Source organism: Plecotus auritus (assembly GCF_963455305.1).
Source record: "Plecotus auritus genome assembly, chromosome: 9".
NCBI lineage: Eukaryota > Metazoa > Chordata > Mammalia > Chiroptera > Vespertilionidae > Plecotus > Plecotus auritus.
The window spans coordinates 30,477,115-30,498,144 of record NC_137783.1 but is presented as its reverse complement, the minus strand read 5'-3'; the positions used below and the strand labels follow the sequence as shown (position 1 = coordinate 30,498,144).

Below are 21,030 nucleotides of genomic sequence, written 5' to 3'. Positions count from 1 at the left end.
TTTATTCATTCTTATGAGAATTGTGGCCATGATCAACGTCTTTATCCAGAAATAATGTGGTAAGCACAGAAGAGATTAATACTCTTTGCTAAGGCAATCAAAGAAGACAACAAATTGGACACAAGAAGTCTGGAATTTCCAGGTTGCACCTTAAGACAAAAACTATTAGTGTCATTGGTCTGAAATATTACTATAGAAAATAATTGACATTGTAAATCCAGGCCCAGTAGCTATCTATTCTTAATTTTTCCAATACCTTGATACACTAGGCACCTACTTGTAGTTGTGTACACAGCCCACAAACACACACAAACCTTTCTCAGGGAAGTCCTGAGAGTGCCACCCAAAAGGGATGTGATGACAATAGGAGTCTAGCCAACACAATCCGAAGTGCTGCCTCCGAGCAGAACTGCATCGGAACGCACAGCCTTTTTGATCTACTCATTGTCCCCTGTAGTTTTACCTGTAGTTTATTTTTCATGTTAGTATTTCTTGTACCAGTTCTTTCTAAGTACACATCTGTCTGAACCAACTTTGTCAGTAACGTGGTGAAAGGTCATTCAACAAGTAAAGGTTGAAACAAAGGTTGAGATGATGCAGCTCATTGTCTCACCGGGGGACTGTCAAGGAGCAAGGTATAGTTTAGCAATCCAGATGTGTGACCTTAAGAAGTTCCAGAAGCCCTCTAAAGCACAGTTGCCTCACCTGTGCAATGGTGTTATTATTGCTACTCATCCCTGTGGTGCAGGACCATTGTGAAGATCAGTGATACTACACACAGCCAAGTGTAAGTATATAAAGGTAGTTTATAAAAAATTACCAGTACCTAGATACTCAAAGTAACCTTATATTCAACTACAGCAGTGGTTTTCAAACTGTACCACCTGACCTAAAATAACAAAATGCCATAGAAGATCTTAATCCAAGGGTAGGAGTGAGAAAGAGTAAGAGTAAGGAAACCCAAGGCTACTGAATGGGGCTCCAAAAGACTGCTCCCTCATTCTATAACCAGAAGTCTGCCTTATAAATTTCATACACAGACGCACTCCATACAATTTTTTTGGAAATAAAACAAAAGAAATATAGTTCGAATAACACTGTTTGATTCCACTCAGAAAACTACAGACAACAATGCTTTCAAGTCAACAAAGTTGTCCTGTTAGACGTGGGAAGAATTATGAGGATATAAAGTGTGAATTATTATTAGTAAGGCAGACTGTCCTACAGAGAAAACATGTACCCATAGTAAAGAACACTTAGCTATAGACGACACTGTTCAGCTACATGAGCTCCTATCAATTCTTGACCCTTTACAGTATAAAGTTTATACCCTGCCTTTCTGAAAAGTCATTACCGGCTTTCTATGATCTACTATCACATTCACAGTGAAAATGAAATTCATCAAGATCCATGTGGAAATTAGCTGGCTCACTTACTTACCTCTATTCTTCAACACCCCGGCCTCAGATATTTACAAGTCTCAATTACAAGGAACTCCCCATGTTTTCTCGGTGACTACAATGCATGGTGACTTTTATTCTTCTAATTATCAGATGCTAAGATACCTGCAACCCATCTAGGACTTCCTGGGCACTCACTATGAATTAAATGGATGTCCACCTAGGCTGACTGTAAGGACACTTTTCACAATACTAGTAAATTGGATATAATCCACCAGTGAAAAACATTCCACGTATTCAAACATCATTAATCCAGCTGTTCTCTTACAAATGTCTGTCTACATGTGTTTTTTCCTAATCCAAACTACTCATGAGCGTAAAAAAGAACAACAAAAGTCAAATGAAATTTCTTTGTTTTATTTTCCAGCCAATATCTTAGCCATCAAATTCAATAAATCTAGTTGTTATTCTTGTTAACAACATGGCCCCTGCAAACCATGATTTTTAAAAAGTTTTTCCTTCCCCCCTCAACCTGTTATCCTAATTTTACTTCCCAATAATCTTCAAAAGAAGGTGCTAATAATCTACACAATGCCGGTACTCTTCCACTAAAGCTGTATTTCATTCCTTAAAAGATAAATGCAACCGCTTTGTTTTTGGTTCTTTCAACCAGCTCAGTAAATATGAAAATTACCTCTTGGCAAATTAGTAAATGAATGAATGGCCACTCAGTATACGAAAAACTGACACTAGCTTTACCTTGTGTGGGAGTTTTCTATATGTAGGTCTTTGTGGAAAAAATGATTAATTCTACAGGATTAAAAAGACTGCTAAAAAAACCAGCCTTCCTTGCCTATTGTTCATATTTACTATTAAATTATCCCTGATCTTTTAAAAAATAATACTTTCCTACCAGTTAAAGCCTGACTATTCTCTAGATATAGGAACACTCAAGGCCTCAATGATTGAATAATTAAAGGGGGAGGAGAGAAAATAATTTATCTAATCTTAAGGAATTAAGTACTATTGCCTTCCCTTGACTGTAAGAGGTTTTTGTTTTGTTTTTCCCACAAGAAGCATTGCTAACATATGCCCGTCTCCCAGGCCCAGTTAATATTGGACTCAAATCTTCTTTGGTAGTTTAATGTAAGTCATAAGTAAATGCTGTCTACAACAGTTCCCATCAAGACTAGAAAAAAACCCCACACACCCATCAAAGAAATTTGTAACTTAATCCACTTAAACAATAAAAGAATGAGATTAAAGAATAGCTTCTGTATATCCATTTGTTTATGTTAATCTGTTCTGGGGCAACATTGATACCTAGTGAACTGACTCCTTTATTAAAGAAATGTATTTCTCAGTGGTTACATAATTGGATTGATGTTACTAATTTCACAGTATTTTTTAATAGACACTTGTGATAAAAAAAAATGTACTAAGAAGAATGTTGTCTAATTAACTCACTGAATAACTGGACCTGCTTCCCCAAGATGCTACCCTAATCCACTTCATTGTTCAATATGATGACAGTTCCTGGGGAATTACAGGATTTTTCCTTTTGTAATCAGGGTCATGTTTCTAGTTCTCATCTGCCTATTTTGTGACTTCTCTCCTTTCAAGATTCTTGGAAGAAAGCATGCATTAGCCTGGGAGAAAGCAAAGCATGCACCGTTTTAATTTGCCTCCTTAAAGCAGAACAGAGACTTCTCATTAGCACAGTTACCTCCTCTGCTTTTGTGCTGTAGCACTGGGAGTGAGACAGTACATTGTTGCTTCTGCTCATTAAAACCCCAGGTAATAACTGCATAAACGACAATTTTGTATATTGCCGACAATGTTGCTTCATTTTCACACATGAAAATATCTTTATGATAAATATGATGCTTTCTAGAACTCCATAATTATGTTATCTAAAAAGTGTCTAAATTCTTACTTATTGATTCAGTTATCTTATGGACCTTACACAGCTTAGAGCCACTATAGAAGAGCTTCATCTATTACTTCCTTTTAATAACAATAAAATTGGCATTCATTTCTTTTGTTCCTTTACCAATAGAAAGCACTGTATATTGACCTTATGGGTATAGCATTACATTTACAGCACTTAGAGGTATTGGAGTAAGAAATTTTAGTAAAATCTTCCTCCCTACCTGCCCCACCCCCATTTATCTTTTTAGGTTTTGGAAGGTTGGCAGACTTTTCTGAGTCAGGTTGAATAATGTGATGTTTGAAACAGAGCTACAGCGGAATGCACAAGTCATCTCCACTGCACAGACTCAAATTTATTTTAAAAACAAAGATAAACAGAAAAATCCAAGCCTTTTAACTTTGCTCTCAAAATGTCTATGACACAGTAAAATAGTTTAATTAGTCAATGTCCCCCTATACAAATATTCTAGGAAAGTCTAAATATGGAAACTTGAGAGTATTCAAACTAAGGCAGAAAAAATATTTTTACCAAGTGTTATTAAAGTCATCAATTAGTCAGATTTCTTGCAGAATGTTTAGGATCTTTCATGTCAGTCCTAAAGTATTTTAATGCTGGGGAGTTTTTAAATATATGTGCTATAAATAATCTAAGGAGAAATAACTGCTCAAGTCGATTCACACCCACCAACTGTAGCCATGTTTTGCAGATAACTCTCTATGGTGAACACATTTTTTAAAAAATATACTTTATTTATTTTTTACAGAGAGGAGGGAAGAGGGATAGAGAGTTAGAAACATCGATGAGAGAGAAATATCCATCAGCTGCCTCCTGCACACCCCTCACTGGGGATATGCCCGCAATCACGGTATATGCCCTTGATCGGAATCGAACCTGGGACCCTTCAGTCCACAGGCCAACGCTCTATTCACTGAGCCAAACTGGTTAGGGCTATGGTGATCATCTTAAATTGGTACCCAATGTTATCCAAAGAGAGAGACCTTTTATTCTTGGGTTTTTATTGAAATCTGTTGGAATGAGACTGTTAGAATAATATGCTGTCTAAGGTTTGGGGCATTGTGAGCTGGAAACTCAAAGTAAGAGGAGCAGGCTTCAATTTAGTATCTTCAGGCAAAAATGACCAATTTATATACAACTGAAGTTGGAGCAAAGAGCCATAAGATTCAAACCTCAAAAAAATCCCCGAGTGCCTGGCTCAGTGATTGAGTGTGAACCTATGAACCAGAGGTCATGGTTCGATTCCCAGTCAGGGCACATGCCCGAGTTGTGGGTTTGATCCCCGGGGGGTGGGGAGGTGCAGGAGAGAGCCAATCAATTATTCTCTCTCATCATTGATGTTCCTATCTCTCCCTGTCCCTTCCTCTCTGAAATCGATAAAAATATATTTTTAAAAAATCCCTGAGTAGTTGTGAGAACTAGTTGAGGGAAATCCAGGTAAAACAAGAGAACATAGATATCCTTGCAATCTCACACATAGGGTATGCATCTCTGAATCCCCCTTTCATTGTAAACTAAAAGCCTTTTCCTTTTTATTTTTAGGTTTCCAGTAACTTCGACTTTTCTACTATTGTGATTTTAAAGAACCTGGGGCCTAGAAGCAAGGCAGGAAGTCCAGAGTGTAAATGGATCTGCTTTAGCTGTGAGGGTAGTGAAAGTGAAATCACAACCAGGAGTGACACAGTCTGGAAAGGTGGTAATGACATGCTTCTAGGCATGGGAATGGTGTGGAAAGGGGTTTTCAAGGGGCCCATTAGAAATCCCTATCCCTGTGGGGTTTGAAAATAGATGGCAGAACTCTTCTTTGTTTGTGGAATCCCCAAATATGCAGACAGAATGTGAAATTCAAACAGCATTGGAGACAGAAATTGTTTGGTGTTGTGGAAATCTAATAAAACAAAGGACTCTCTTTCTCCCCCTGGCATCTGGCATGCTTGTGACTGGGTAGACACAAGTGGCCATTTTCATATCACAGTTAATAAAGAAAACTTGAGCCTATTTAAGCTGTGAATAACCTCAGGATATTTGTTAGATTTTTGTTTCCAATATCATGCTGATTTTATATACTTTTGCATCCAAATTCCTCAGGGGAAAATCGATGATGTTGTTTTATAGGATGGTAGACTATGAACACAGATCTGCACCATACCATATTTATTTTCTTTCAATATTTCTATAAATACTATTCAGCCACAACAAAAAGAAAAGAAATTCTACCACTTTTTACAACATGGATGCACCTTGAGTACCCTGGTCAGAAAGAAAAAGACAGGCAAAATATGATCTCACTTATATGTGAATTTAAAAAAAAAATGTGCTCAAGGTCATAGGTTGAACAGGTTGGTGATTTACCAGAGGTGAGGCGGAGGTGAAATTGGTGAAGGGGGTCAAAAGGTACAAATTTCCAGTTATTAAATAAACAAGTCCTGGGAATATAATAATGTACAGCATGGCAAGTATGTATCTAATAATAGGATAATACGCAAATTGGTTGGAAAGCCGTCACATAACGACAGATCAGCAGGCTGCGTCCCTGCCACCTGTGTCAACCCGGAGACATGAGGCTCCTGACCCTGACCCTGGCAACAGGCCCCGGGACATGAGGCTCGACCCCAGCAATGGGCCCCAGGACATGAGGCTCACATCCCCGATCCCTGCACCAGCCCAGGGGTCCACAGGTGCACAGAGAGGCCCCTACACTGTAAGCGCAGGCACATGGAGGTCCGCAGGCCTCCTCCTCAGCCCGGCCCAAGGGACTGCAGGCCTCCCCCGGCTCTGGCCTACCTCTTTGGGGCAATCCATCGAGGAGCCCTGTATGGGTGGGTGGGGCCTACCTCTTTGGGGCGATGGATTGCAGGGCTCCCACACTGTGACAGGGCACAGGCCAGGCTGGGGGACACCCCTGCCCCGAGTGCATGATTTTTGTGCACCGGGCCACTAGTAGTTAATAATGCTGTATTGCATATTTGAAAGTTGCAAAGAGAGTAGATCTTAAAAGTTCTTACCACAAGTAAAGAATTGTAATTAAGGATGGTGACAGATGTTAACTAGACACTGTGGTGACCATTTTGCAACATATACATATAACAAAATGTTATGTTGTACAATGAGACTAATATAATGTTAAATGTTAATTATACCTCAATAAGAAAATAAAACTATTTTTTATATCCTAAGTTAAAGAAAACCCACAGGTGTTAGGATCACATTTGTTAGAAGAAGTCACTGGAATTTATTCATGGTCTGACATAGTTTAAAAGAAGTGCCATCTTGAACAAGAAATGACTCATTTTTATTGAAGAGCTCTTTGATGCCACCTAGGATTTAGTTACGACTGTGAGATTAAAAATGCATTAAAATTTCAGGCTAACCTAGGGAGAAAGAAAATAGAAAGGAATCATCCACAGTTTCAATCATAAGAGAAAGCAGATGATGTTGGGAAAAGGAAATCACAAGCCCAAGTAAGTGAGAAAAAAAGAGGCACATGAGTGATAAGCTATTGAGTAGGAATGGTCGTCTCCTTAGACTATTGCACTCAAGTGGATGACTTCATTTGAAAATTTACTCAAAATGGTCATCACCTGAAAAATGATAGTTAAGAAGAAATGGACAAAATTTTGAATCCTGAGAAATGATTAGATCTAAAAATCCATTTAAGGACATTTTAAAATATCACATGTAAAGCGTGTGATAGCACTGACTAGTAATTTGGTACAAGTAGTACTAACAATTTGGTACAAGTAGTACTGACAATGGAATCTAATCAGACTTATAAAGTGATTAGCCTGAGGTATAATTTATAATTTAAATTATAAATGGTTTTTAAGGACCACAGTCACAAGTACAATGTCCCTGGATAGTATCGGAGACGGGATAAAAAGGTCCCGAACAGCAATCATTATTCACACATTATAGTTCTTATACAACATTCAGAAGGAACCACTGTTCACCTGTTCATAGATATTATTTATTGCTCATGAACAAAACCTTTTCACCTATAAATTATATTTGCATAAATATATTTGCACACCATCAAGTCTAGGCTGTTTCTCAAATACAACCAAACACACACACACACACACACACACACACACATACACACACTTGAGACTTCTTGAGTTTATGTTAAAGAGCATACTCCATCACTAATTTTGTTTTGACCCCCAAAAGTTAGGATTATAATTTGCATTCAACACCTAGTTTCTTCTTGTCAAATCAGATGCATTTAAATTTACCAAACAGAAGTGCAACAGAAGCTAGTACAGATTAATACTATTTTATAAGATGCAAATAAGACAGTTGATTTTTATGAAGCAAAGTATCCATCTAATTAAAAACATTTTGTTGTAAAATTTATTTAAATACATTATTTAGTCTATTTTAAAAATGTATTTAATAAAAATTCAATATTTCAAAGGTTAAACACTAGGTTGACCTTTGGAAATTTTGTAGTTGAATTGGATTAAATGAACAGTATACAGAACTGAAAATTTTAAAATTTTAAATATTTTTAAACTTTAAAAAAATTATTCACAATTCTGAGAAAGCCTGTTCAATCAAAATGTTCTATTCTGGCTCTTATTTTGCCTTAAACGGAATCTATTTCTCATAAAAAGAAAGCATGATACTTAAGTTTGTTCATTTAATGGAGTCATGACTATGCCTTTTCCTAGTTAAGGCACTTTGTGAGTTCAAGTTCTGGCAGAATCTGTTATGTTCATTGGGCTTCATTATTTTTTGAGTCATGTAATTAAATCATCACATGAAATAAAAACATGTTGGTGCCTATCAATCAAAAGAGTTTTATACTTTTAGAGATCAAGAATCAAGTGCCAACAAGGGCTCATTTTATAAGGGCCCCAAATGTAATTGATAATTTCAATGAATAAAAAGATGATTCACTAAAAAGACAAATAAGACAATTTCTAGAACTCCAGCTGGCCATGTATTCTTAAGTTCTTTACAACCTGAGTTTCAGTGTCATTATCAATCATTGCCATACTTCTGAGAGAAAAAAACAACAAAAAAATAATCAGTGGCATCCAGATAAAACTAATTGATTGCTATTAGCAATGTCATTTTTTTCTTTTTTTTTTTTTTTTTTTTTTTTTAAATATATTTTATTGGTTTTTTACAGAGAGGAAGGGAAAGGGATAGAGAGCCAGAAACATTGATGTGAGAGAAACATCAATCAGCTGCCTCCTGCACACCCCCCATGGGGGATGTGCCCGCAACCAAGGTACATGCCCTTGACTGGAATCGAACCCGGGACCCCTGAGTCCGCAGGCTGACGCTCAATCCACTGAGCCAAACCAGCCAGGGCAGCAATGTCATTTTTTTCAACAGATTTTTTTTTAATGACACAACCTAATCACAGTAATTTGTGATTGCTATCATCCACAGGATAATGTATCAGAAAAACCTTTTTGAACACGAATTACTAGTACACATGTTCGCCTAAAGATAAAATGGACCTTCCATGGTTGACATTTGCATTCAGCTGTTTGTTACACACTCATTACATCCTGCAGTCAGGAAGAAGGAGTGTTTAAAACATTTTTTTTCCCTCTAACTATAGCAGCTGCTTCTACTAAGCAATAAAAGTTGCTGGAGAAATCATATATACACATATATGTAAAATTAGGAAAACAAGCTGCTTTATTGCCCCGATTTAAAAAAAGCTCAGTCAGTAGAAAAGAAAAATGCTATAATACGCAGCTTGATGAGCAGCTGAAGACAAGAATATATGCAGAAGCAGTTTTAGAATTCAGGATATATCTCACTCGACGTTTGAATGAGATCAACATTTCTCCTCTCAATTTTCCTAAACCATGGAGTGAGCATTTATGTGGGGAATGTAACCCAAAATAGCAGATATGTAAAAAATAATTTAAATATGATTCTGAGGTTTTTCAAGGCAGAAATGAAAAAGGTCTTGCTCATGTTTAATTTTAATTTATAAACTGATAATCATACAAATTCTAGGTTAAAGGGATACGTTTCATAAGGCAGCAATAAAATTTGAGTTACACAAAACTGATTAACAATCATCCTTTAGTAGGAAAACTAAGAGATGGACTATATTTCAAAGCAAAACTTGAGATATAGATTAATGAAATTGCAAAGATTAGATCAAGAAGTGTGTCAATAGACATCTCACTGGTCTAGGGAAAAAAGACATTGAAAGTATCTGAAAAAAATGCAAGTCTTACTCTTGACGGTCGCTGTCCGGGTGCAATTGTAAAGAATAGCCAACTCCCCAAACACCTTTCCTGGACCCATGGTGCACAGCTTCACGCCTTCTTTGGTAACTTCCACCTTACCATCTAAAAAGGAGAAAGGAGAACATATTATTTTAATTCTCCGTCATGCTTCATTTTACTTGTTGCATTTCCAATAGGCAATGAGGAGGGCTAGGCTTGTTTTTCAAAATGCTTACCATTTGCAACAGCATGGATGGATGAGTAATATGCTAAGTGAAATAAGTCAGTCAGAGAAAGACAGTATCACATGATCTCCCTTATATGTGGAATCTAATCAACAAAATAAACTGATGAACAAAAACAGACCCAGAGACATAGAAGCATGGAACACTGTGAAACCTCGGAGGGAAGGCAGGGGAGGGTGGGTAGGAAGAGATCAATCAATGAACTTGTATGTGTGTATGCATAACCAATGGACACGGGCAATGGGATGGTGAGGGCCTGTGGGGGAGGGGAGGATGGGAGCAGGCTGGAAGAGGTTAATGGGGGAAAAAGGGGAACTTAGGTAATACTTTAAACAACAACAAAAAAAATAAAAAAATAAAAAAAAAATGCAAAGCAGTTGCCCTTTGGCTCAGTGGATAGAGCGTCGGTCTGCAGACTCAATGGTCCCAGGTTCGATTCCGGTCAAGGGCATGTACCTTGGTTGTGGGCACATTCCCAGTAGGAGGTGTGCAGGAGGCAGCTGATCGATGTTTCTCTCTCATCGATGTTTCTAACTCTCTATCCCCCTCCCTTCCTCCTATGAAAAATCAATAAAATATATATTTTTTAAAAATGCAAAGCAGTTACCAATGAAAACAAAGTCATCATCAAGATGTAATGCAAAATATGAAATAAAATACACAAATTAAGAAATCCATATCCTCTCTTAAATTAATCACAGATAAGATTTGACACAAGACAAAGAAAATCCCAGAAAGAGATGGAGACAAAAATGTAAACATGGGAAATTATTTCTAATGTAATATTAGAAAACTATGCTAATTCCAATTTTAATGCATTTTGACTTTGAAAGAAAAATTGAGTGACTATATTTTCTACAGCACACCTCATACTTGAGAATTCTTATTTGAATAAGGCAGCTATTATGGAAAGGGAGATTACTTTGACCCTCGGGCATTACCTAATTGTAGCTCATGGTATCTTTTATTTTTAAACATCTTATCTGCCTTGAGCAAGTCCCTGTTATCAGCTCCCCAGCCCTGCCAACACAGACTGGAAGGAAGAACCAACCATAAGTGTTGAGGGAAAGAGACACTAGGAGTTGTTTAGGTTCCACAAAGGACCTAGAAAATGAAATGTTAAAGAAGGAAAAAGCTAAAGGAACATTTTTCACTGGATACACATTGTTGCCTGCAAGTAAGGAAAATGCTCTTCATGAGGGAAATTTAAAAATACATTAAAAAAAAAAGTCATAGCTTTGTATACAAGAAATTCTATCACCTAACAACACGAGGGGAGAAACAAAAAGGTAACACAACCGATTCTAACTTTAATCCTTTCTATTATTTCTCCAAGTTATTTACTTACCCACAGTCTACAGAAGAAGAGCCCAAGGCTTGTCATGAGCTAATGACTGAAACTATTAATGCTATCAAGTTTTTGCCAACTTCAGGCCTTCATGCATCAACTTCACAATTGTTCCCTTAGCTGTGTGCTTCCTGTAATACTGAACTTTTCAGAGTTTTGGCTTTAAATTCATGCCCTCCTTTTAAAAATCAATCTAGTTTTATCTAAGCAATCCTATATAATAAAAGCCTAATATGCAAATTTTCCCCACGACTGGGAGTTCGACCGCTCGCTATGACATGTACTGACCACCAGGGGGCAGCAAAGAACATTGCAGGAGTCAGCGATGTGGCCCTGGCAGGGGCGGCAGTGAGCCCTGATGAGAGCGGGACTGCAGTGGGATGGTGCAGTAGATGAGCAGGCAGCAGCAGGCCAAGGCGGGTGCGAGCGGGGGGCCAATTGCCCCACCAATTGCCACACAGATGGGGGGGGCGCGGAGCCTCCGCTTGGCTCCCAGGCACTGAGGGAGCTGGGGGGAGAGGGGGCGGGTCCAGGCCCCGATCAAATGGGATGGTGGAGCATCTGAGGGGGCGGCACCAGGCCACCCCGCAGGCCACCCCGAGGGACCCCACCAGTGCACAAATTCGTGTACCAGGGCTCTAGTAATATCTATAAAATCACAGGGTTGATATGCTAATTTATTTTTCAAACACCTATTGAAATAAAATCTTAAATGTTAAAAAGAAAACAAAAACCTCTTTAAAAAAGTTTATATAGCCCAGCTGGCATGACTCAGTGGCTGAGTGTCAGGCCATGAACCAGGAGGTCACTTCTGGTTCCAACTCATTTTCCTGACATATCTTTGCCTTATTTTTTCATGTCTAACTCATTTTAAACAAAAGATGGGTATAACTTATTATTACATATAATTTGCTTTTCTATATTCAAGAAGGTTTTATTTGATATTAATTAGAAAAGCAAAAAATAAAACATGTTTTCCAAGTTAGGTTAAACACTGAAGACTCAACATATTCACAATAGCCAAGCAAGCAGGGGATCTGATCTCATATGAAAGATGAGAATAATCCAAAAAGCACTGTATTTTTCTTTTTTTTAATGAACAGAAAAATCTAAATGGTAAACAGTAACAGAGTGTTTCTAAATATTGCCCTGAGTGGTGCTTTGATCACTTATCCTTCCTTATTACCTATCACAGTGATGGGGAGGGACTACTTTAGGGAGGCAAGAGTGATTGGGTGCTAAAAAGAAAGTTAAGGCTCTAACTGGTTTGGCTCAGTGGATAGAGCGTTGGCCTGCAGACTGAAAGGTCCCAGGTTCAATTCCGGTCAAGGGCATGTACCTTGGTTTCGGGCACATCCCCAATAGGAGGTGTGCAGGAGGCAGCTGATTGATATTTCTCTCTCATCGATGTTTCTAACTCTCTATCCCTCTCTCTTCCTCTCTGTAAAAAATCAATAAAATAATATTTTTAAAAAAAGTTAAATACATACAAGCATTAATGAGAGTTCTTCGAGAGACATTTAGAAATATTCTAATTCCCAAGAACCCAGTAGAGTGAGTTATTGATGTGAAATGTGAATTTGGTTAAGTTCATTCACTATGCCACACACTAGCCTTAAAGCAAAATTAGAAGTGATTATACATTTACAAATGATGCCAAGTTCCCATAAGGAGCCTTAACAAGCAATCAGCAGGCACCTAAGGCTACGCCCTCCCCCAGCCCCGAGGGGCTTGACAGGGGACCTCAGGCTGCGCCCCCCCGCCCTGGCATTAGGCTGGGGGACCTCAGGCTGCACCCCCCGCCCCAGTGCCAGGCCAGGGGACCTGAGGCCACACACCCCTGCCCAGCAGGGCTTGAAGGGGACTTCAAGGTGCACTTCCCATCCTGGTGCTGGGCTAGGGGACCTCAGGCCGTGCCCCCCACCCAGTGGGGCTTGACGGGGGACCTCAAGGTGCACCCCCAGTGCTGGATCAGGGGAACTCAGGCCATGCCCCTGCCTAGTGGGGCTTGATGGGGTACCTGAGGCTGCGCACCCCCTCCTGGCGGGGCTTGATGGGGGATCTCAGGCCATGCCCCCCACCCAGTGGGTCTTGACAGGGGATTTCAGGCTGAATCCCCCACCTGGCAGGGCTTGATGGAGGACTTCAAGATGAGCTTCCTGTCCTGGTGCTGGGCTAGGGGACCTCAGGCTGCTCCTCCTGCCCCAACGCCAGGCTGGGGGACCTCAGGCCACGCCCCCCACCAGGTGGGGCTTGACAGGGGACTTCAGGCCACGCCCCCCACCCTGACACCAGGCTGGGGGACCTCAGACCTCACCTCCCGCCTGGCGGGGCTTGACAGGGGACCTCAGGCCATGCCCCCCACCCAGCAGGGCTTGACGGGGGACCTCAAGGTGCACCCCCAGTGCTGGGTTGGGGGAACTCAGGCCATGCCCCTGCCTAGTGGGGCTTGATGGGGGACCTGAGGCTGCGCCCTCCCGCCTGGCGGGGCTTGACGGGGGACCTCAGGCCATGCCCCCCACCCAGCGGGGCTTGACAGGGGATCTCAGGCCATGTCCCCCACCTGGCGGGGCTTGACAGAGGACCTCAAGGCACACCCCCCAGCCCGGTCTGGGCTGGGGGACCTCAGGCCACGCCCCCATCCTGGTGCCAGGCCAGGAGACCTGAGGTTACACCCCATGCTTGGCAGGGCTTGACAAGGGTGGGACTGGCCAGGTCTGGATCTAGCCCAATTCGGGGGGGGGGTGGTGGCCGGGTCTGGGTCTCATTTGATTTTGAGGTGCATGTGGGTGGGCAGGGACTTGACTCTGGGTCCCGTGGTGAGCCCCCGACTCTGACAGGAGGAAGGTTTTCATATACATTTTACTAACTTTCTTTCATCTCTGACACTTCTATTATAGAGAAAGGGCAAATAGTAATATTAAATTATTTCCTCTAATTAATCCCCTTTTAATGTGCACGAATTTCGTGCACTGGGTCACTAGTATAATTATAATTTGCTATTAACTTTAGAAGCCCATTTTGATGAATTCACTTCAGGTCAGCACTGATTAGTTTCTATTTCTTTAAAGAACTAGAAGACATTGATCAGCATTTACTCATGACTTTTGATTTTTCAATTTTATTTTCAAGTATGTTAGATTTCAAATCATTTTTTTTTTTTATGGAGTAGCTGAAAGATTTTCAATACAGCCTAGTAAGCTTTGGACATTTCCCATTATTTTCCCCAACTAAACTGTGATTGGAGCCCGAGCTGGTTTGGCTCAGCAGACTCAAGGGTCCTGGTTTCAGTTCTGGTCAAGGACACATGCTCAGATTGCTGGCTCCATCCCCAGTGGGGGGCATGCAGGAGGCAGCCAATCAATACTTCTCTCTCATCATTGATGTTTCTATCTCTCTCGCCCACTCCCTTCCTTTCTGAAATCAATGAAAATATATTTAAAAAAATAAAACAAAACAAAGACTAGAAGTTTCAGAACTGTTTTTTTGAGAATTAATGATACTCTGAAATGAGGTTAATCTATATTTTCTACTTCTGCTCTTCTTTATTCATTTTTGCTTTTTTAAAAAGTGTGATACTATATTGGTGTTATTTTTACTATGCAATATCTCTGCCAGGAAAGAAAAGTAAAGAAACATTCAAATCATTTTTATTTAGATTTTTCTAAGTTGTCAAGTTGTTTGCATAGGGATGTTGAAACAGTTGGCCAAAATTAGGCTTACTTATAGTTTCATTTAGTTCTTTTCTCACTCCTGCCATTAGCTTCACTAAATGAAAGCTCTACCATAGTAACTTGAATGCCTTTTTTATTCTGTTTCACTTACCATATGCCCATTTATGATCTGGAATGGGCTGAGTCCTCAGTCCTAAACCTTGCCACTTTGAGCAACTATCAACCTACCTCCTGCTTTTTGGCACCACGATTCACATACCACATTTTACCTATATTTTACAAGCATCAGTAGGCCCTATAGATAAAAAAGGAGAAATTGAGTTTACAAGGAGACCCAGAATCTCCTGGCTTTGTTTATTTTTATGGGTTTTTCACTAACGTGAGGTTTTGTGTCACAAGAACTTTCATACGAAGGCAAATCAGCTTAGAGATTTATGACTGGCAGGCAGAAACAGAAAGACTGGCAATAACCTAATTATAAAAACTGTGCTCAGTTCCAACAACCTTGGTTGGAACACTCAGCACAACTTGACTGACCATTAAAAGGAGACAGATGTTATATCAAAGGCCCCATCTAAATAAGACCTCCCATCTCTTTTCTCAGCTGATCTGTTTGACTATACTTTCATGATTTTGTAGGTCTGAGACCACAGCCTTTATATTATGAATTCCCTCATACAGGTTTCTGTAGTGCTAGATTCAACCAAATTCAACACTATGTGGTTGAGATGTATTGTCACCAGCATGGCTGTATTTCCTACAGCAGAGGAGCTTCACTTACGGATTTGCTTTCTTTTGTATTTGTTGTCTTTCAGTTTTATTTACTAGTATCTACTAGTACAACTGACATACAGCACTGTATACATTTAAGGTGTAGAGCATAAATACTTCACATATATTTTGCTAAATGATTACAATAATCTCATACAAATACCAAAAAAAAGAAAAGTTTTTTTTTTTTTTTTTTTTTTTGCCTTGCAATGAGAATTTTTAGGGCCCTCTGATGTTTTCATAGATTAGGAATGTCATTATATCAAACTCGCCTTGCAGGGTCATTTAGATTAGGGTGCTGGCAATTGGGGAAGAAAGTAGAAACTGATGAAGCTGTTATGGGCTAACTGGAGGGAAAGCCATCCAATTGCCAAGCATAGACTGTATTCTTAGATTTCCCCTGTAAACCTGTACTTCTTGCCAGTCATTTATATACATCGTCCTTAAGCCTGTATAAGAAGGAAAAGAATGGCCTGACTCTGAGATGTAAGTTTGTTTTTAAATTCAAGAACTGCCATGTGTCAAGACCCTAACAGTTTTCTGTTTTAAAATGCTTTCAGATCCAAATGAATATGGACTCTCTAAACCTAAACTCCCCTTCCTTAGATGAGGTGTTAATCTTAATGATTGAAGATCAGTCTATGGCCATTGAATAAAAGCCTATGAGAAATTGCCCTGGTTTAGTGTTATATATTCCTTCCAAAGTTTGCTTTACCCAATTCTAGCTGGGTATGTGTTTTGCTTATTATTTTATCATTAGACATATATACTTGCAGTACAGTATTTTTCCCCTAAACTATTTGTGTTATCAGCATAGTTTCTTTAACCTTCGGGTTCTTATATTGCTTTAGGGAGGACCACACTTCCCATTCAAAGAAGTCACATTTCTTTGAAAGCATCACAGCAATCGCTATCACACAGAGCACACAGTAGTACTTATCCAAATGCAGTGAAACAAAATCTGAGGAGTAAGAGGCGAGTTGAGGTTGATGCTACATGAGTGAGACCTTTTTTTTCTTCTCCATCAATTAAGCAAACCTAATTCCCTTCTGGTCGTGACTTTTGTAAACACATTTGACACAATTTTTCATTATATTAAATTATAACAGATGACAATATATTTAAATATAAAATGAAACTACAGCCATCTTGGTAATGAGACAATAAAAATAAAAATGAGGTACCCAAAACTGAAAGAGAGAGAGGGAGATTAACATGCACATCAAATATTTAAAATAAATTTAGAAATAAAAAAAAAGATACTTGAACTTTCCCTTTTTTTTGTTTCCAACTCTAAGGTCATAGGGCATACACACATATCCACAAAGGAAATCTATACAAGGAAACAGACTAAAATTTAAGCATTTTGGATAGAGAGAATCATCAGGAGCATCAGAATGAAAGTCTGGAATGAGCAACTTACATGGCAGCACTTCTGTCCTTGGAGATATTTAAAGAGCAGAGAATATACTAAACCTATTGTAAACCGGTCAACCATTTATTCAGCACCGTGGTCAGCAAACTGTGGCTCAGAGCCACATGCGGCTCTTTGGCCCCTTGAGTGTGACTCTTCCACAAAATACCACGGCCTGGGCGAGTCTATTTTGAAGAAGTGGCGTTAGAAGAAGTTTAAGTTTAAAAAATTTGGCTCTCAAAAGAAATTTCAATCATTGTACTGTTGATATTTGGCTCTGTTGACTAATGAGTTTGTCGACCACTGATCCAGCACGAACAGGAATCCAGAAGGATTTTACAAGCATCATGATTGTATACTCTTTATACATGTTATGTTCTGATATCCTAGCACTTTAAAGTACACAGAAAGCACTAGATAAATATCTGTGGACTAATTCCAATATCTATTGATGAGGAAAGCTAAAGACTGGGCAGAGAAGAATATGCCCACAGAGGTAAGGAAAGGAAATAGACTAATCATTCCCTGAGTAAATGAGAGTTGAATAGGTAATTGTCTTGATGAAATCAAGTTTAATAAGCTTAATTCCAGCATTGTGGAATGTATTCTTGCTCTATTATTTCTGGAATACATGAGCACCTTCAGTTAGCCTATACAATAACTTTTCTGTATTTCCTTAGAGACAGGCAAATGACAGGTGTACCAATGTCACTGTCAGACTTGTAGGGGCTCATTCTATGAATTTTGTTTTTGCTATGTTTTAATATTAAGCATGGGAGAGTTTATAACGTAATGAAATGGTTCTCAACTGGGGGCAATATTAACCCCATGGAATATATGGCCATGTCTCGAGGCACTTTTTGTTGTCATAACTAGGAAGGGTCTTCTGGTATCTCAAGGACAAAGGCCAGGAATACTGCTGAACATCCTACAATGCACAGGACAACCTCCACAGCAAAGCATTATTCACCCCAAAATGTGAGTAGTGCCAAAGTTGAGAAACCCTGATGTAAAGTAAATCTATGCACATAGACAATACATTTAAAGGGACAACTTTTGCCTCTGTGTTATTTTAACCTCCACCAGATGTAAATTGCAATAAAAGAAAATGTTAGCACCAGGTTGTCATACTTAAGTAAACCATGTTCTCATTGGATTGAATAAAGCCACAAACTACTTTACTGAATAATCTTCCCCAGCAGATGTCACCTGCAATAGAAGTGATTACAGAAACTTTTGAAGCAAGACTTATAAAAATATTTCACTGATGTTAGAATGGCAACTTTTTTCCCAGACATACTTGAGAATATCAAGTCCTGGCTCTAGCACTGACTGGCTGCAGGATCTTTCATAAGTTATTTAGCTCTCTATGCCTCAATTACCACACTACAGATTTGAGATAATAGTATTTTTTTTTTATTGTTTAAAGTATTACATATGTCTCCTTCCCCCCTCCATCAACCACTCCCCAGCCACTCCCACCCCCCAGGACAAGCTCCCACTGCCCCAGTGGCCATTGGTTATGCTAATATGCATGCATAACAAGTCCTTTGGTTGATCTCTTACCACCCTCCCCTCTGCCCCTGCCAGCCCTCCCCTGCCTTCCCTCTGAGGTTTAACAGTCTGATAGATGCTTCTCTGTCTCTGAATCTGTTTTGTTCATCAGTTTATGTTGCTCATTATATTCCACAAATGAGTGATATTTACCTTTCTCCGACTGGCATATTTCGCTTAGCATAATGCTCTCCAGGTCCATCCATGCTGTTGCAAATGGTAAGAGTTCCTTCTTTTTTACAGCAGCATAGTATTCCATTGTGTAGATGTTCCACAGCTTTCTAATCCACTCATCTGCTGATGGGCACTTAGGCTGTTGCCAAATCTTAGCTATTGTAAATTGTGCTACTATGAACATAGGGGTGTATATGTCCTTTCTGATTGGTGTTTCTGATTTCTTGGGATATATTCCTAAAAGTGGGATTACTGGGTCAAATGGGAGTTCCATTCTTAACTTTCTGAGGAAACCCCATACTGTTCTCCACAGTGGCTGCACCAGTCTGCATTCCCACCAGCAGTGCATGAGGGTTCCTTTTTCTGCACATCCTCGCCAGCACTTGCCGTTTGTTGATTTGTTGATGATAGACATTCTAACAGGTGTGAGATTATACCTCATTGTCATTTTTATTTGCACCTCTCAGATGATTAGTGACTCTGAGCATGTTTTCATGTGTCTCTTGGCCTTCTGTATGTCCTCTTTCAAAAAGTGTCTATTTAGATCCTTGGCCCATTTTTTTAAAAATATTTTATTGATTTTTTTACAGAGAGGAAGGGAGAGGGATAGAGAGTTAGAAACATCGATGAGAGAGAAACATTGATCAGCTGCCTCCTGCACACTCCCTACTGGTGATGTGCCCACAACCAAGGTACATGCCCTTGACCGGAATCGAACCTGGGACCCTTGAGTCCTCAGGCTGATGCTCTATCCACTGAGCCAAACCAGTTAGGGCATCCTTGGCCCATTTTTTGATTGGATTGTTTGTCTTCCTTTTGTTAAGTTGTATGAGTTCCCTGTAAATTTTGGAGATTAAACCCTTATCAGAGATAGCATTGGCAAATATGTTCTCCCATGCAGTGGGCTCTCTTGTTGTTTTGTTGATGGTTTCTTTTGCTGTGCAGAAGCTTTTTATTTTGATGTAGTCCCATTTGTTTATTTTCTCCTTAGTTTCCATTGCCCCAAGAGCTGTATCAATAAAGATATTGCTATGACATATCTCTGATATTTTGCTGCCTATGGATTCTTCTAAGATTTGAAAGAGAAACTAATAAAACAATCCCATTTACCATAGCAACAAAAAAATTAAGATACCTAGGAATAAACTTAACTAAGGAGGTAAAAGACCTGTACTCACAAAACTACAGGACATTGAAAAAAAGAGATAGAGGAAGACATAAACAAATGGAAGAATATATTGTGTTCATGGATTGGTAAAATCAACATCATTAAAACTTTCATACTACCCAAAGTAATTTATAGATTCAGTGCAGTCCCCATTAAAATACCAATGGCATATTTCACAGATCTAGAACAAATGCTCCAAAAATTCATATAGAATGAAAAAAGACCCTGAATAGCCACAGCAATCCTGAGAAAGAAGAACAAAGTAGGTGCGATCTCAATACCAGATTTCAAGCTGTATTACAAAGCCACTGTTCTCAGAATTGCATGGTACTGGCACAAGAACAGACATATAAACCAATGTAACGGAACAGAGAACCCAGAAATCGACCCAAACCATTATGCTCAATTAATTATTTGACAAAGGAGGCAAGAGCATACAATGGAATCAAGACAGTCTCTTCAATAAATGGTGTTGGGAAAATTGGTCAGATACACGCAAAAAAAAAATGAAACTAGACCACCAAATTACGCCATTCACAAAAATAAACTCAAAATGGATCAAGGACTTAAACGTAAGAAATAACAGTATTTCATTTCGTAGGCTTATGATAATTTAATTAGATAATGCATGTGGCAAAACAAATAATATGTAGATTAAATGAAGCTGTTGAGGAAAGTTCCTTTTTTACTCTTTTAGAATAAAAACTTTGATACAGTTTTAGGAAGGGCGAGGGAGGTATCAAGGTCTTGGTCCAGAAAATATAGCAGTGGGGAAGAGCAGAGTAGTAAATGAGCAGAGGAAGTGAAGGAAGAAAGGAGATGAGCAAGAAGACGGAGATTACAGAGGAAGGGGCCAGCAGGAAAGCCTTATGTTAAAGAGGCTGCAGGACTTTTAGTAAAAGGGTTGTTTAAGGTACAATATTCAGTTATGTGTTGTCAGAATTAATGTCCTATCTTTCTCTCCAAATTAGTATGTTTTATACTAATTTCTCCTGTGAAAGGTTTGGGGGAAGATGAAAGCATGAGTATGATTCATTGCTTGGCTATATCAAAGAACAGGGAGGCAAGGAAGTGAAGAATTAGTGATAATGGTGAGCAGAAAAGCAGGAGATAATGAAGTAATTATGTAAT

General features: G+C 39.2%; 1 protein-coding gene across 2 annotated transcripts in view; it reads right to left on the bottom strand.

The window, feature by feature from the left end:
* PRKG1 (protein kinase cGMP-dependent 1) overlaps positions 1-21,030 on the bottom strand; it is a 1,125,638-nt gene that overhangs the window by 662,028 nt on the left and 442,580 nt on the right. For both annotated transcript variants that reach the window (XM_080643202.1, XM_080643201.1), the window contains exon 3: positions 9,561-9,674. In XM_080643202.1, the coding sequence (XP_080499328.1) occupies positions 9,561-9,674 (114 nt within the window). The remainder of the gene's footprint in view (positions 1-9,560; positions 9,675-21,030) is intronic.